This window comes from Hyperoodon ampullatus (genome assembly GCF_949752795.1).
Source record: "Hyperoodon ampullatus genome assembly, chromosome: 6".
Classification (NCBI taxonomy): Eukaryota; Metazoa; Chordata; class Mammalia; order Artiodactyla; family Ziphiidae; genus Hyperoodon; species Hyperoodon ampullatus.
In genome coordinates this window covers 43,674,258-43,692,846 of record NC_136919.1, presented here as the reverse complement: position 1 = coordinate 43,692,846, position 18,589 = coordinate 43,674,258, and the positions used below count along the sequence as shown (strand labels likewise).

Genomic DNA, 18,589 nt, shown 5'->3' with positions numbered 1-18,589 from the left:
GTGTTCTGGTGGATGAGGCTGGATCTTGTCTTTCTGGTGGGCAGGTCCACGTCTGGTGGTTTCTTTTGGGGTGTCTGTGGACTTATTATCATTTTAGGTAGCCTCTGTGCTAATGGGTGGTGTTGTGTTCCTGTCTTGCTAATTGTTTGGCATAGGGTGTCCAGCACTGTAACTTGCTGGTCGTTGACTGAAGCTGGTTGTTGGTGTTGAGATGGAGATCTCTGGGAGATTTTCGCCATTTGATATTATGTGGAGCTGGGAGGTCTCTTGTGGACCAGTGTCGTGAAGTTGGCTCTGCCACCTCAGAGGCACAGCACTGACTCCTGGCTGCAGTGCCAAGAGCCTTTCATCCACATGGGTCAGAATAAAAGGGCAAAAATGTAGAAAGAAAGAAAGAAAGAAAGAAAGAAAGAAAGAAAGAGGATAAAATAAAGTAAGATAAAATAAAATAAAGTTATTATAATAAAAAATAATTATTAAGAAAAAAAAAAAACACGGATGGATAGAACCCTAGGAGAAATCGTGAAAGCAAAGCTATACAGACAAAATCTCACACAGAAGCATACACATACACACTCACAAAAAGAGCAAAAGGGGAAAAAATAACAAACCTTGCTCTCAAAGTCCACCTCCTCAATTTGGGATGATTCATTGTCCATTCAGGTATTCCATAGATGCAGGGTACATCAAGTTGATTGTGGAGATTTAATCCACTACTCCTGAGGCTTCTGGGAGAGATTTCCCTTTCTCTTCTTTGTTCGCACAGCTCCTGGGGTTCAGCTTTGAATTTGGCCCCATCTCTTCATGTAGGTCGCCGGAAGGCGTCTGTTCTTCACTCAGACAGGACGGGGTTAAAGGAGCCGCTGATTCGGGGACTCTGGCTCACTCAGGCCGGGGGGAGGGAGGGGCACGATGTGGGCCGAGCCTGCGGCGGCAGAGACTGGCGTGACGTTGCACCAGCCTGAGGTTTGCCGTGTGTTCTCCTGGGGAAGTTGTCCCCGGATCCCGGGACCCTGGCAATGGCGGGCTGCACAGGCTCCCCGGAAGAGGGGTGTGGATAGTGTGCTCACACACAGGCTTCTTGGTGGCGGCAGCAGCAGCCTTAGCGTCTCACGCCCCTCTCTGGGGTCTGCGCTGTTAGCCGTGGCTCGCGCCCGTCTGTGGAGCTCCTTTAAGCAGTGCTCTTAATCCCCTCTCCTCGTGCACCAGGAAACCAAGAGGGAAGAAAAAGTCTCTTGCCTCTTCGGCAGGTCCAGACTTTTCCCAGGACTCCCTCCCGGCTAGCCGTGGTGCACTAGTCCCCTTCAGGCTGTGTTCATGCCGCCAACCCCAGTCCTCTCTTTGGGATCCAACCCCCGAAGCCCGAGCCCCCGCCCACCCCGGCGGGTGAGCAGACAAGCCTCTCGGGCTGGTGAGTGCTGGTTGGCACCGATCCTCTGTGCGGGAATCTCTCCGCTTTGCCCTCTGCACCCCTGTTGCTGTGCTCTCCTCCGCGACTCCGAAGCTTACCCCCTCTGCCACCTGCAGTCTCCACCCGCGAAGGGCTCCTGGTGTGTGGAAACCTTTCCTCCTTCACACTCCCTCCCACTGGTGCAGGTCCCGTCCCTATTCTTTTGTCTCTGTTTATTCTTTTTTGTTTTGCCCTACCCAGGTACGTGGGGGAGTTTCTTGCCTTTTGGGAGGTCTGAGGTCTTCTGCCAGCGTTCAGTAGGTGTTCTGTAGGAGTTGTTCCACGTGTAGATGTATTTCTGATGTATCTGTGGGGAGGAAGGTGATCTCCGCGTCTTACTCTTCCGCCATCTTCCAAAAAGCCCCTCAACAGCTTTTTAAATGCACAGGCTTCCTTAGTGTGCTCAAAATGTGATTTGAATTATATAAGTTTAATTTACAAACAGCCTTTCAGGAGCACGTAAAACAAGCTATGTTTGGATGACTTACCCAGACACCCTGGCAGTTGTTGTCTGTTTCATTAAATCTTCCTCTTAATTGAGAATTTAGTTGCTTGGCTACATTTGCTGTAGTAAATTGCTAGATTGCTATGTTCCTTTTCTTGCATGTTTGAAGGGATAACAGCTTTATAGTTAAATCCAGAGACTCTGCTTTTGGGACAAGTGCTTTTTGTCTGTTTTTAAATAAAGTTTTGATTTGTGAATAATTTTAAATATTATTTATTTAAATAATTTATAATTTAATTTTAAATATTATTATTTATTATCTCTTTGCAAGAGAAGTTGCAAAGATGGTATCCAGAGTTCCCAGATACACCTCACCTTGTTTCCCTGATGCTAACATCTTGCATTACTTACATTTGTCAAAACTAAGAAACTGACATTGGTATGTTACTCTTAACTAAACTTCAGACTTTATGTGAATTTCTCCAACAACTGACTTTTGAAACAGTTGGAGGTGAACTTGATTCCAGGGTGAAGGTCTGGTGTTTAAAAGTTTTAGAAGTGGTCTGTGTGCTTTGATATGAGCACTGTTCTGTCAGTGTAAAGCCAGTAGCTTCTATTTTAGATAGGATTTTGAAGTATTTTCTTTTGAACATTTCTGTATGGTACCAATATTTGGTAGAGCTTAACTCCTCTTATCTCTGTGGCCTCATTTTTATCGATCACTTTTGTTAGTTTTAACTTAGCTAGTGATAGGAAAGAATGGTTTTCTGGCATAAGAATATTTTGGAGTCTCTCAAATATTCCCTTAAAAGGAAATATTTATTTATCTAAAACAAAAATTAAGCCACATTTTATAAAGATGTTCTCTTCTCTCCTTTTTTTTCCATTTTCTTGTTCATTTATTCCTTTTTATCAGATCTGCAATGTAAATATGGCTTTTAGAAAAGTCTGATTTTTTTTTTCTTTTTAAGTATTTACTCAAGGACCAGCTATCGAGGAGTAATAAATGAAAGTGGAAATGAAAGAGACTTGGCCCCGGGTGATAGTGGATATAAATGGCCCGTATGGGCCATAAACCACTTTGACCAATTAGAGTGTGACCTTACTTGGCTTTGTGTGATAGAATCTTTTTGGGTATTTATGAGATTTGTAGCCGTAGCCCACAGATAATGGCTTTTCTTAGAATTGCTTTCTTTCCCTCTTAACCCTCTTTAGAACTAAAGAAAAATAGACAAATAGCATATATATATGTAATTTCCCTGCTAGTATAAATGTACATTCCAAGTTAAGGACATCAGGTCACATTTGGATTTATAGCCCTTCAGTATTTCTGCTATCATCTTTTTGTAATTGCTCAAGAAGTTTAGCTACCACAAATCTTTATGATAAGAAGTTTCAGCTACTTTTTTTCCTAGTTGTTTTGATGAGATCCCCTTTTTTCACACTGGGAGTTTCTGGACTTACCAGGAAGCAGGCAGCCTGGGATCCCTGTGAAGCAGGTTGCATCACTGTATGAAGCCAGAAGAATTAAAATGGCAGGTCTTTCGTCCTTGGGCATGTGTGTTCCTCATTCAGCTCAGAACTGAGATTTCTGTGAAATGGTCCCTTTGCTTAGGAATTCACCCGCTATTTGGAGATAGAGAATGAAGCGTGTTGAAAGAAATTAAAACAGAAATAAAAACAAATAAAAAGTCCCTGATAAAAGAAAAATGGGTGAGCACGGAAGAGGATGGCTGACTGAACCTAGTGACAGTCCCGATTGCCTATCGCACAGCATGGTGTGGAAACATGGGATGTGGTGGCAGACACTCTGCTTTCCACTTGGAGCAAGGATGGGGCAGAGAGACCCCGAGCCAGCATCAGCCAGGGCAAGAGGGTGCCATTGATGGCATGTGAGGTTGGGAGGAAGGCAGTAAAGATCCCCATATAACATCTCTCCAGGGTGCTGGGACCTTGCAGAGTCCGACACCAGACACCAGCCCTAGCCAGGGTGCTGTGAGGAGGGACAGGTGTTATCAGGTCTTCAGATGTCAGCAGGACTCGGGTACCAGGCCAGTGCTTTTTCTATCTGATCATCACTGGCAGCCTGGCTAGCAACTGAGAAAGAGAGGAAAGACTTTCCCAAACTTCAAACACTAGATCGATTGTTTCGGATCCCATGCTTAGAACTGAACTCTGCTCTGGTCAGTTTTGAGTTATGTCTAAAACACAATATGCAGTGCAATCTAGAGAACGGTGGTGTTTATCTTTCTAACACATGGAAGAGCACAACTGGTGACAGTCAAATTAATTTCATTTTGTTTTGGTTTTCCATCGGCCCTTTACAATTTAGTCAGTAAGAGTAATCTTCTCGGGTTCCTAGAACAGTAGCATCGCACTGTATATTGCACATTAGAATCAACTGCTGAGTTTTAATTGTTGTTTTATCTTATTTCATTTTTTAAGACACATTCCTGGGGCCCATCTCTGGCAATTCTGATTCAGTGGCTCCGGCTTTGGCATTTTTCATTTTTGAGATTCCCAGTGACTCCAATGTACAGCCAAGTGTGAGAGTCACTGGTCTGGATGGGAGCTCTGACCCAAGTAAGATTTTTCTGCTCATTGTTGAGTAACAGACAATCCTTTGGTCACTTGAGGTTGCAGACAAAATCTCAACTGAGAAACAGGATGTCTCTTCTGAGTTAGAAACCAACTCTGGACTTGCTTTGAGGGTCAGTCTCCTCTCCCCTCCCAGTTCTGGCTGGCAGCATGGGGGCGGGGGCTGGAGCTTGCTACTGAGGTGGAGGGGTTGGGCTTGGGGGACCGAGGGTGGGGAAGTGTGCTGGCTGGTGGCTCTGTGCTCTTGGGACCTGGCGGTGTTCAATGCCGATTCACCCATCTTGTTTCCTGGAGACCTTTGTGGAGATTCCTCTCTCTGCAGCCCCATCTCCTGCAGTTCCCACGACATAAATGCATTTCTGTTCTGGCTGCCGGAAGCACCTCCTTCCTCAGCACACAGGAATGCAGCTTTGTGCTTTTGGGGTCCCTCTGGCCCTCTGGACTCCCCGTGCAGACTTCCTCCCGGGCTGCCTCCATCAGGTCCACGGGGAACCCTAGTGATCCCTTGTCCTGACGTTTCTGGGTGTACAGGTGGAACACAAATGTACCACCACAGGTGGCCTGAGCCTTCTCTGGCAGAGCCAGATGCTTGTCCTCTGAGCCTTTCGCCTGCAGAGAACACAGGACACGTCCTCAAGCGCAGCCAGTGGAAGCCCCATGGTGGGGTGGTGACGTTGGCAACACTTCTCCCCAGAGAAACTTCTTTATAAGTCCTTCCTTTTTCTCTTCTCCCTGGGACCTTTTGAAGTCTCAGCGTGAATCAGATGTTTCAAAGGACAATGGATTCAGTTCTCAGCCATTTCCTTTGTGAATTCCGCCTGTGAGTGTCTCATGTTCACTTTGGTGTCGGTTACTAAGGCAGGAGAGTCTTGCTTAACATCCTGTTGTACTAGAATCCTAGGATTTTGAACAATTTGTCAGATCTCTCTGGAGGTTTAACAAACAGAGGGCGCTGGGCTACCCACCAACAGGCAATAAAACAAAGCCCTTTCTCCCAATAATAGAAAACACTGCAACCACCCATAAAATGATGAAAGATGAAGAAACACTTGGGCTTTCATTTCTGTCCCCTGCTTCTGTTTGTGGTGGTCTTCACCCTGGCTTCTAATTCCCAGGGATGTCCCTGTCCCGCTATTAGGCAGGATCTACTCATGAAAGGCAGGAAGGAAAGCTATTCAGCTGAAGGTGTGCAGAAATTGTAGGCAATAAAGAATTAAGCACCCCTTCGAATGTTCTCTTTTTGTGGAAGCCGTTGAACAGAAAAACTAAGTGGAATAGGTAGAACCTCAAAAGTTTTACTTTTAATGAGATAACTCCTGTCTTTTGCTGTTGATCCAAATGACTCATTCATATCTGGTGTTTGAGCTTGGAATTTAGCCATAGTTATCCCCCTCTCCTCATTATTCCAAAGGAAGGTTGGCACGGGGGGAAGGGTTTGGGTTTGGAACTCAGATCTGAGTCACCTAAGAGTTCTGTCTTTCATGACCTGTGTGGCTTTGAGTGATTTTCTTACCACCTCTGAACCTAGCTTTGCTTCTCTGTAAAATCTAGGGTTCTAGCACCTCCTTAGAAGGTGGTTGTGAAGATGAGCGTGTCTGGGAGTGCCCTCAGGGTACCTGACCCAGCATAGGGAGGAGCTCAGTGTGGTCCTCTCCTGAGGGAGTTGTGAGAGCATAATGACATGGTACCCATCCTCACGTCCCTTTGTGCTTATGCTCTGTAGCCTTTAGGAAGAAACTTGCTGACCAGAACCACGTTTCTCTCAGCTTTGACTTTGTCCTCCCTCATCCAGAGGCTTGGGCTTGCCCAGAGAAGAGGACCTCCAGACTCTGCCCCCTGACTACATGAGCTTTCTAGACTTGGCCCTTTCAGGAGAAAACTAAGTCAGCGTTGGGCTCCTAGAGAGGGTGGGTGAATGTGAGCTCTCTCAGGTGTCTAAGCTGTCTCCTCCCTCTCTCCATTTGGAGTGGGGTCCAGACACATGCCACTGGGGACAAAACACACCTCTTGCCCTTACCCCTAATATTTTCTGCAGTCGCTGCCCTCCCCCCTCAATATTTAGGTATGCTATTTTCAGGTTTGCTCTACGCTTCACTGAAAAAATTACTATCCTTTATGTCCACTGGGGCCTTCTGGCTTTGGTCAAACTTGCCATGGAGTTGTAAACCAGGGTTTCTCAAACTTTGATGAGCAATTAGATCTCCTGGGAATCCTGTTAAATGCAGATTCTGATGCCATGAGTCTGGAGAAGGGCTTAGAGTCTGCATTTCTAACAAGCTCCCAGATGGTGCTCAAAATCCATGGACCACACTTTGAGTAGTAAGGGTAGTTCGCTTCTGCCCTGCAGAACCTAGTCAGGGTCAGTGGTGGGGGGTGTGTGAGCACTGAAAGAACTGATCAGGCATCCATCGAGGTTACCTCACTGACTCTCCAAGGGTATTAACCAGCAATAATGATAAACATATGGAATAGCTGGTGCACAGAGATGCACTCTAATTGGGCTTGGCAAAAGGTAGGATGGCTTAAGGAGGCTTGGGAGAGTGAATAAGTAGAGACAGCAGTGTAGGCACAAACATAGAAAGCATGGGGTTATCTGAGGATGCTCTAAAGATTCTGCTGTATCCTATTTAGCTTACAGGTCAAAAATAAGACTTGTCTAAGATGAAATTGATCCATTATGTGGATGTCACTGGAATTCAATCCCACCTATAGAGAAGTCCCTTCATTAACACGAATGTGTGAGTGGAGACTGAGTGGAGATTAGGAGTGGTGAGGGTACCTTTTAAGCACCATTCTAAGCAGAAATTCATGGCAGAGAGATTGCTTGTGAGTGCCATGAGGAAGAAACCTGGAGCCTTTGCTAGCATCTTTTGATTAGATAGCACAAGTTCTAAGAATTTTCAAGGTCAGATATTACTGTAAACCTGAACACGCTGATTGCTTAAGAGTGGAGTCTCTTGTTGAAATCATTACTCAAATGATTAATACTTTAGGCTTGGAACAAGCCTAGCCAGAGCACTAGATGATGAAACACCCGGGTTTTAAAGCTTTCCATTCTTTAGGCTGTACATAAAGAGTGCCTTTAAGGCCCACTCATTCAGGAAGAATGTCACAGCTCAAGAATGCTCATTCACACAAACAGTGGGAGTCAATGACTTATGCTGCCTAATTCGGGAGCAGTTGCCTCCTATGCAAAATGCGCGTCAGGAGCAAACTATAAATATTGGAAGAGTTTTCCCCACAGCTTTTCATTTTTGCTGTTTTATCCAAAGATTCATGACGTCTGGATGAACTAGAGCTCTCTACAGCACTTAGAATTGCCCTCCAACTGGCCGGTTTAGGTTTGGTGTACTTAGGCCAAAGAATGTACGGTGGGGAAATTTCTCCAAATGTTACACATTAAGAAAATATAAAGCCCCCCACTACTTGTTCTTAAGGCCATTGGTCAGGACCCATGTCTTGTCCTGGGAGTGAAAGGACAGAAAGTTTTACCTGCTTTTCTGCCTTAAAAACGGAGAAGGGTATGGTTCAGCTATAGACTCATAATAATCATGATAATTAAGATTTATACTTAAATAGCTCTTTTTGTCTCAAGAGTACTAATGTTAATTAATTATGCCTCCTGAAGCTCCTGAGGAGTTGCCAAGCCAATGCTATTATCCTCTTCTGTCGGATGAAGACTCCTTTGTTACAGAAAATGGGAAGAGGCTCCCAGTGCTTCATGGCACAGTAATGGTTCATCCAGAAAGAAAACCCAGACGTCCGAACCCCTGACGTTTTCAGGCCCCGAGTTCAGCCTGCCATTTAGACAGGGAAGAGGAGAAGGATCTGGAACTCAAAAGGCAGACTGCCTTGAGTTAGAAAACACTGTTGACAAAGCAAGGGCAGTTTATTTGGAAAGAACAAATCTTTTGCTATGCCTTTATCATGTGGAATTCTTTGAAATATTTTTTAAGATCACACTAAAAAGAGTCTGCAAAAAAGAATTGCAAGAAAAGTCTTAAAAAAAATTTTTTTTAGAGCATTAGAGAGAGACTAAAAGCTTAAAGGAAAGAAACAGATGTGTCTCCTGGCCTCCACTATTATTTTTATCTTTAGAGCAGAATGGAAAGTGAACCCTCTGGTCAGGCTACCTATTTCCCACAGTTTTTTTTTTAATCCTACAAATGTGCTTTTCCTTTTACTGTAGAGTTTTACAGTTAAAAAGTCATAAAGATTTTCTCATGAAGATTTATATAAAGTCATAAGATTTACTCACCGGCTATAAATGAGATTAGAAAATGGAAGTAAACAGGTCCTTGCATGAAGTCATTTAGCATGGAATTAAGGGGATGGCGCAGTGCTTTGGTTTGATATTGTTGAGGGGAGAAAAATGATTTTATCATCCATGTTTAGAAGCCTAAATGCCCAAAGGATCTGTGTCTTGGAGGTGCAGACATTGCACGTTGAATACGAAGCTTTGTCAGGAGTGTGTGTGTGGTTATAATACAGTTTCCATTACTCTTTTCACTTGGGGTGTTTCAGATTTCAGGCTGCGCTCTGGACCTTAGTCCTCTTCCCATAATTCCTGACAACATGCCTTGGGTCAAGAATGAGGTACTGACAGAAATAGAAGAATATGTTGCACCCATCTTCTCAGACCATAAAGAGATGCAGTCCTTTTTCCCTCCCCTTGAGTTTTGGTTGACCTTTTGACTTTTTTTGGCCAATAGCAAATGGGAGAAATAACACTGTGTCAGTTCTGAGTCTAGACTTTAGGTTGGCTGGAGATAAACACCAACCTTGGGAAAGAGGTCGTGGAGGATTACGAAGATATGGAGAGAAGCCCAGCCAGCCCCAAGCTGTCCTAGTCATACCAGCCGAGGGGCATGGAGGGAAGGGAAGTCAACTTGGATCTTGCAGTCCCAGCTGGACTGCCCCAGTCAGCATCACATGGAGCCCACTAAGCACTGCCCAAATTGAAGAAGTAGGACAAATAAATGATTGTTATTCTTATTGTTTTAGTAAAAAAAAAAAAAAGCACGAGATACTAGTGAGTATAGCACCTGGAGATGCTCAGCAGACTCTTGGGAAGATAGTACTTGAACATCAGACAAGCAGACATTGGCACTCATCTGGTTTTGGTTGGTGTAGCTTCTGCTCTTGGGTGAGCTGTGGAGGTAGAGATGGTCTGCTGCTTGTTCAGAATGCCAGTGGGTTAAGGGAGTTCCAGGATGTCTATATTTTATTCTGGAGATTCCCAACATGAAGCGTTAGGTCTTGAGGCCACCTCTGCTACCTCTGTTTGAGATTTCTTACTTAAACAGAGCTACTTGGATAGTCTTCAAGGAAACATAATCCTTCTCAAATCTCCACGACAAGTGCATTACTCAAGTGCATTTATCTTTCATTCATTCTCTTTTCACTGGCTTTTTCCCTCCTAGCTCGTGTTTGTCTTTTCTCACTCACCTTTTAATCCTGATTATCTCCAACAGCGGTTCCTACCTGTAGCATATAACGGTACATAATGACTGAATTTAAACTAAGTAAATTATACTTAAAAATGGCAGGGTATCTTCAAAATTTGACTATTGCCAAAAGTCTGAAAAGGAAATGGTGAGTTTTTTTTCCTGTGTCTGCATTTAAAATGATGTTAATAACTACTGTGCTATTGGCGTGTAAACCTCACTGGAGGTTAGCTTGACTGAGAAGTTGCTAGAAGCAAAATAATCTGTTTGATAAGCTGGGGTCAGCTGGAGTAATGTGACCCTGGCTTTTCATAAAGTCCAGGTCTGTGCATCCGTCCACATGGCAGGCCTCCTAAACCTTCATACAGAAAGAGGCATTTCTTTCTTTCGATGAGTAGGTCCTCGTCAGACATAGTACAGTATGGTAGGGAAGGAAAAAAAAAACCATTATTGTTCCTCCTACGTTGTCTTTCTGTGAGTTTCATAATCTTGCACTAAATTTGGCTAATCCTGACAATGACAGTGAAATGACAGTACTTCTCATGCATCTGGGACAATGAAACTAGGAAAATATAGTGCTTTTCAGAAAGTGTAGACATGACCTAATGGTTTTGATGGTGAATTTGGTAGAAAAGGCATGCACTAATATGAATCGGAAGTCTGGAAAAGGACCTGTTTTCCAGATTCTGAGCTAACCTATTTCCTTTTGATCCCACCCCAAACCCCAGTTTTCTGTACCTGACATTTGCTAAGTTGAATTGATTCGACATTTTGGATCTTCCTGGGGCTTTGTGTGAGTAATGTGTTTGGGTGTTCCCTTTCTGTGATGAGCCTGAATACACCTGTATGTCAGTCATATTCACTGAAGCCCTTTCATGTGTGTGGTATAGATACATCTGGCTCTGAATCCTGAGTCTTTTTACTTTCTTATGGAATCATGTAGTGGCTACATGTGGGGTTGCTGAGAGCATGAGAATAAATCAGGGTGACTGACTGGTCCCAATTTTAGCACTACAAGTCCTATGTCCAGGGAAAGCCCTCATCCTGGACAAATTGCAAGGATTTGTTTGGAACTATCCCAGCTTTAAAACTTAAACTCCTTGGCCTCAGGCAATCTTGGTTGGTTGGTTGGTTAATCTAGTACAAATGAGGGTCCACATACTTATATCCAAATACTTTAAAAATATACATCCAGTTAAGGAATTGTTAAATAAGTTCTATCCTCCTACCTTGGCAAATGTATGTTTATAATGACCTGGAAGCCTGGGTCTGAAGATCAAATTCGCAGACTCTTGGAGTTCCAAGCCAGAACATAGTGGTTTTGGTAGAGCTGGTCCCAGCCATGGCCCCTGCCCTGTGCCTCCGGCTACATGGCGAGAGGTATAATGAGAGGGGATAGGTGTGCATGTGGACACCTCAGCCCACCCGCCCTCGCTCAGTCCTCACCCCACCCTTGGGGTCTTGAGTCAGAGGGAGGGAGCTCACACTGATGGTGAGGCCGCCTGGAGCTGACGAATGTAGGGGAGAGGCTGCCTAGTCCCAGAAAGTGTGTGTGGGGCCTGTGTTGAGGGAACTCTGGGTCCCGGGGACCTGGAGTCAGGTCTAGAAGTGAAGAGTAGACTCTAGTGGGCGGATACCTTGCAGATTCAGATGGTAGGTTGAGGGCACAGTGAGAAGAGGATCTGAGTGGTTTCTTCTAAAGTAACAGATTACTGAGCAGTTCAAAGAATGACTTGCTCTCTTGGGATTATAGAACCTTTCCTTCAGCAGGGGTGGAAAATCCTCACCTTGAGGGGACACCATTAGGTCCAGGGACTTTGCAAAGAGAAAGGACTTTCAGGGGGTGAGTGGGTGTCCTGCAAATGATATTCCCAGGGCTGCTCCTGGGATATTCTCCTGCTTTATTCACTGAATTACCCCTCAGCCTGCAGGGCAACTTTCAAGATCCTTCTCAGGAATGTCATATCAGCTACAAATAATTCTGACAATGCATATTAGCATTTTGTAACTCAAAGCTACTTTGAAGTGGTGTTTGAGATTATAAAACTCAAAATACAATTGAAAATGACTGGAATCGATAACTTAGCATGAATTCATCAGAAGTGGCTGCACAGGTTGTGCACTGCACAATTCCAGATGGTTCCATTAACATAGATGATAGTCTTAATGGTGCCCCCTAGAGTTGTACAAAGCATGGACTGCATGGCAGTATGTAGCATCCCTGAATCGAAGTGCCCAACAATCTACTTAATTTTTCCCCTGCTAAAATAGATATTCTTCTAGTTGAACTGTGTTGAAATTCTAATTTAGCATTAGGACTACTTTTATTTGGTTCTTCATTTAGACTAACCTTGATTCTTCACTGGGGAACACATGAACAGAAACTTGGCTCAAGTTTCACTTATTTTAAGTATTTTTCTGCTAAGAGTTCAGAAATGAAATGAGAACCAAGTAAACTTTATGATTTACACATTTTACTTTTTCACATGGTATGGTAAGGAAAGACTAAAAGCATAGAAAGTGGCTTTGGAAATTCATTTTGTAATCACTTAAATATTACATCAAAATTTAATTTTAATTCCAAGCAGGCTTTCATATAGACACCTAGTTAGTTCTGAGTGAAGAGTAAGTAGCAAATGTTTTTTGTCACCGGCTCTTTTTGACAGTGATTTTAAAAAGTTAAAAAATTTTTCTTTTTTGCAAATTCTCTTAGGAATATTTTTAAATGAATATTCTGACCATCTTGGAAACTAAAAACACATCCAAAAAAATTAAATGATATACTCTTGAATTTCTCTGTGATATAACATTTATTTATAATCTCAGTAGAGAAAGTACATTTATTTTTCTATGCTGTATTAGGGTAAAAAAAAAAAAAGAAAAGGGTTTATTCTGTCGTGGAAATGTCCCTGAAGACCAAGTGGAGAGCAAAATTGTGCTTTAAGTATTATTATCCAGGCTGGTTAATAATGTGTTTGTGAATACAAATGGACCTGCCAAAACATAGTTTGAAAGTAACCCCCAAACCATCAGAGAATAACAAAAGTGGTATAGAAATGATCTGTTTCTGGAATAGAAATACCAAAATTACAATTAAAATGACCAAGTGTTTAATAGAAACAGTTTAAAAAAAAAGGAAATGGTCATAATCCATTGATTGTTGAATATTTTATTGCTAAAGTGATTTGTAAATTCTGTTTATCCTTTTCTTTCCTTTTTTGGAAGAGAGATGGAGGTTGTGGGCTTGGAGAGAGCAACAAGGTTAACATGAAGCAAACCTAGAATTTCAGATTTTATTCCTCTGTCCTATAAAATAGTCTATTGAATTAGAAAACTTTCAATGTATATTTCGCCGATTTTAATGAGTATAAGTTAGTAATTTTTTAACTTCAAATGCATACTTAACAAGATATCTTTGTTTTGTTTTCTTTTTAGGTGCAAACCCAAATTATCCTGATGTAATTTATGAAGGTAACTATCCTGTGGTCTGTATTTGTATTTTTTTCAAAATGTTTGTCTAAAATGAAATAAAACAATTAAAAGAAGAACTAACTTTAAGCTCAGTTAAATATACACTTCAAGCATGACATAGGCCAAAATAATATTTCAAAAATCATTCAGTATTGATGGCTGTTTTCCCTTGATATTTACAATGCCTGTAAATAACGTTTTCTCTCTCCTGCTTGTTCTTGGAAGTAGTAAATCCATTGCGGTGCAACAGACATTTTGTTTCCATAATTGGGAACTAATTACCTGTTTAAAAGCCATGACTACCAAGAAAAGGGAGGTGTATCAGTTTCTGGCCGTGACAGTAAACCCAATTCAAAATTATGTTTCTTACAAAATGAGGAAGGCTGGCTCACACACAGGAGCCTCAGAGTCAGGGCATATATATATATATTTTAAAATTAAATTTATTTATTTATGGCTGTGTTGGGTCTTCGTTTCTGTGCGAGGGCTTTCTCTAGTTGCGGCGAGCTGGGGCCACTCTTCATCGCGGTGCGCAGGCCTCTCACTATCGCGGCCTCTCTTGTTGCGGAGCACAGACTCCAGACGCGCAGGCTCAGTAGCTGTGGCGCATGGGCCTAGTTGCTCCACGGCCTGTGGGATCTTCGCAGACCAGGGCTCGAACCCGTGTCCCCTGCATTGGCAGGCGGATTCTCAACCACTGTGCCACCAGGGAAGCCCCAGGGCACGTTTTAAGGTTGGTGAAACCAGCAGCTCAGCCATGTCATCAGGGATCCAAGGGTTTTTTTTTATCTCTGCACTCTCCTGCCCATTGTACTGGCTTCGCTGAAGGCTGGTTTCTCTTACGGTTTTAAGATGAGTCATTCACATTGATGAAAGAAAGGGAAGAGCTTTTGAAGTGTTCCAGAAGAAAGAGAACTTTCCCAGAGACCTCCACCAAGCCCTCCTGTATCTGATTCAAGACTCAGTTGGATTATGGTCCATTTTTGCCTCCAGTACTGAGAAGAGGGCTGGATTACCCTTGACTAACTAGACCCACCCCTGGAGTTTCGATCAGCTTCCCTAGAGGATATGCTTGATCCCCTTGAATAAAATGGGGTTCTCTTAGGAATGTGGAAAGGGAGAAACCAAAAGATTCACTATATTAGCTTACCAAATATCTTATCTTTACTTTGCTATTTTAATTGAATCCCAGGGCTGTTTTACTAGGTATGAAAATCCATCTTCAACAGTTTTCAAACCACCTTCATGACCAGGAGGCTTCCGTTTGGGGAAGTGGCAGGCTAAATTTCAAGACTTGGCTTGAAATTTAAGATTGATTAAAACTTACGTTGATTAAAAAGATACATTTATATATTTATTCTATAAAATCTATTCTTTAATTTTATATATACACCTTGACAAATGTGTATATTTATAATATAAATATAGTTTATAATTTTAATATAAAACAATTCTCTGTATGTTTATTGTACATGTGTATATTTAACTTGAGCTAATTTTAACTAGGGAATTACATTGTCTTTATCTGCTTTATGCATGTTAAGCCATCTTTCCTCCAAGCTGTGGTTTGGATAATTTTGTGCATGTGATTTGTGTATTTTTATTTTTATTTGTTCTGATATGGCTTAAAGAAAGAGTATGTCAAATTGTGTCACAGAGAAATATGTTTGAATTGTGATTTTCAGTTTCAAAATTATGTTTTGGACTCCTTTCCAATAACTTTTAAGACTCTAAAAATGTCATCTTTCCATTGGTCTCAGGTCACACTTTGGATCTTTGGGCTACAATGTCATGATATTAAACTATAGATACTTTAGTGGTTTAACTTTGCATGAGTAGCTGGATATAATATGAAGAGGGAAAATAAGCAAATAAATGATATCTCCTACTGTTTGATTGAAATATTAAAAAGTTCTAATATATTCAAAATGAAAATGGTGAGAATGCAGTTTTGCAGTTAAAAATAAAACAGCTACAGATAGAAAATATATGCTTTTTCTGTTAATTTTCATTCACATTCAAAGGAACACTCTGCTAATAAAATTATAATTTAAATTGGTTGCCCTGAGGCCAGCTTGATAATTCTACCAAGGGAAGATTAGCTAGGGCTGACTTAATGAGTTTGTTTGTTCAGGATGGAAATTGAAGGCACCATACCTATTTAGAATAAAAATACAAAAATTTATAAACAACGTGGTCTGCAATAAGTTTACCAAAAACTTTTTATGACTTTTATATGTAATATTGTTAATAAAAACTTTGCCTACAAAAAACTCATGTACTTATATCCTGATCCCTGTAGACTAAAATTGATTCAGAAGAGCAACTACATTTGAGAACTGAGAGCATACCCTCACAATTCTAAATGTTGTATTGGTGAAGTTCCCTATACATTAATTCTGAAACTGATATATTGGCAATTCAGAACTCTTCAAAAAAGTTCAGATGTGGACCCAAGTTCCCTATTGGTGCCGATTCCACATTCTACCTTGAGTGCTTCTGCCTCGGAAATCAGAGCTGCTGATTTCAAGCCTGGTTCACGTCTAGGCTCTGTTGCCTTCTTGCCAGTTGACTTTAGACTAGTCACTTAACATCCCTTAGCTCTCATTCTGCAGCTGTAAAAATTGTGGTTAGACTCGATTTCCGCAGACCCTTCCAGGTCTATAAATCTGACTCTTATGTGATCGATTCTCTTTTGTACTTTCATTAAATACTTTATCAAAAAAAGGAATATATTCTTATGTGCAAAGAAAAATCCTAGACCTGGCTTGGAATTTGACCAAACAAAGCAATGATGTAAAGATCTGGGCTGAACATAATTTTGGCATCGCACAGTCCTAACGCTGCAATGGATTTAACCCAACGGCAGGTCACGCTTCTCCCCAGCCACGCTGTCAGTGGTTTGGAATCTTGTAATTTGTCTTGCTTTATTCTGGGTTGTACTGTGGCCTCATGTTTGTTGGCAGCCTAATGACAACTTCATACTTCCTTCTTTTTCCCCTTTCTCCAATTTAAGATTATGGAACTGCGGCAAATGACATTGGGGACACCACAAACAGAAGTAATGAAATCCCTTCCACAGATGTTGCTGACAAAACCGGTCGGGAACATCTCTCGGTGAGTGGGATACTTAAGTGTTGCGTAGAATGGTTCTGAGCATTTTGGATGCTTGAATGTTGGAGGAATGGAGCTGCTTCAGTGTGAGTCTTTCAACAAAACATTTTTATTGTTCAGCTATAAATAGAGTGTTGAAGTGTGGAGGAACTAATGGGAAGGTTTAAGAGAGTGATAAAGGTACCATATAGCCTCTGACCTACTGCTGGTGATTCCTGTTTTAAATATCTGTCCTTTAAAAGATTATTACTAGAAGAGCAAGAAACCAGCTTTCTCATTCAGGGACATGTGGAGTTCTTTCTGTCTCCACACCTGTCTCCTTAAATATTTTAATAAAAATTTCAGTGCCCACCAAACGTAAGGAATCCATTAGGTTCTGGAGGGACTGGCCGTGGGGGGATATAAACGTACGAATGAAACACATATCTGTCCCTTTGGAGCTTACACTTAAGTCAGAGACCTGAGACATGAATATTAGTACCTAAATTACAAACAGAGGCTGAGCAAGGCAATGCGAGAGAGCGAAGGAGAGGGGCAGGCGCCCTGTTCCTTCCTGCTGGGAGAGCCAGAGGAGTCTTTGTGGGACAGGTGGCCTTTTCCACGGCCTATGCGGAATGCCTGGGATTTGGACATAGCGGAAACGAAGGGCAGGGCGTTTTGGGTGTGTGAGCCTGAGCCTGCAGTCTGGAAGCATTCTTGCTTGGAAGGTAAGGCGTATGAGGGAGGGCAGTCTGAGGCAAGGCCATGAGGTCTTGAACCACAGTGCCAGGTAGTTAGCTTTATGGCGCAGGGAGGAGCATTGAAGGGGGCGTGAGTGAGCAGCAGGGCTGCATCTCCCCAGGACTGTGTGGCGGGGCTGGTCTGTCAGCTGCTCAGGTCAAAACCCAGCAGATTCCTCCATTCTTTTCTTTTCCTTCCTGTCTTGTGCGCCCAGTCTAACATCCCATGAGTTCTGCCTCCTTGTAAACCGCCAACCCATCCATATCTCCCCACCTCCCCAGCCTCAGCCACAGGCTAACCCAGAGGCTGGCAAACTATGGCCCTCGGGCCAAGTCTGGCTTATGCCTGTTTGGGGGCAGTCTGCAGGCTAAGAATAGTTCTTACATTTTTAAGTGGTTTGAAAAAAAAAATCAAAAGAAGGGTGACATTTTGTGACAAATGAAAATTTTATGAAATTCACATGTCAGTGTCCATAAATAAAGTTTTATTGGAACACAGTCATGCCTATTTACATATCATCTGTGGCTCCTTTTGTGCTACAGGGGCATGTGGAGTAGTTGCAGCAAAGTCTGTATGGCCTGCAATGCTGGAAATATTTACCATCTGGCCCTTTGCCGAGAAAGTTTGCCACAATTGCTTGTTCCTGGATGACTGCCACAGCCTCCTACCTTGTCCCCCCTCCCACTCTTGTGATCTTCTGGCCTTTCTCCATATAGCAGCCCGAGTGACTTTTTTTAATAAGTTTTTTATTTTATAAGTTTCATCTGTACTACCTTGTGATCCAACATCTGAATATACTACAAAGTGATCATCCCCACAAGTCTAGTTAGTATCCATCACCAAACAGTTGACCTCATTTACCCATTTTGCCCACCCCCAGCTCCCTTCCTTTCTGGTAACCACTAATCTGATCTCTGTATCTATGAGCTGTTTCTATTTTGTTTTCTTTGTTTGCTTGTTTTTTTTGTTTTTGTTTTTTGATTCTACAAATGAGTGAGATCATATGGTATTTGTCTTTCTCTGTATGACTTATTTCAGTTAACATAATACCTTCAAGGTCCATCTACGTTGTCACAAATGGCAGGATTTCACTGTTTTTAATGGCTGAGTAATATTCCATTGTGTATATATACCACATCTTCTTTATCCATTTGTCTATTGATGGACACTTAGGTTGTTACCACATCTTGGCTATTGTAAATAGTGCTGCATTGAACATACAGGAGCATATATCCTTTTGAATTAGTGTTTTCATGTTCTTGTATAAATAGCCAGAAGTGGAATAGCTGGGTAATGTGGTAGTTCTATTTTTAAGTTTTTCAGGAATCTCCATACTGTTTTACA

General features: G+C 42.2%; 1 protein-coding gene across 7 annotated transcripts in view; it reads left to right on the top strand.

Moving 5' to 3' along the window:
• NTRK2 (neurotrophic receptor tyrosine kinase 2) overlaps positions 1–18,589 on the top strand; it is a gene marked incomplete at both ends in the record, with an annotated part of 379,052 nt that overhangs the window by 70,655 nt on the left and 289,808 nt on the right. For 6 of the 7 annotated variants that reach the window (XM_079706397.1, XM_079706396.1, XM_079706400.1 and 3 more), the window contains 2 exons: positions 13,376–13,411; positions 16,428–16,528. In XM_079706397.1, the coding sequence (XP_079562523.1) occupies positions 13,376–13,411; positions 16,428–16,528 (137 nt within the window). The remainder of the gene's footprint in view (positions 1–13,375; positions 13,412–16,427; positions 16,529–18,589) is intronic. The other variant, XM_079706398.1, reaches the window with a different exon arrangement.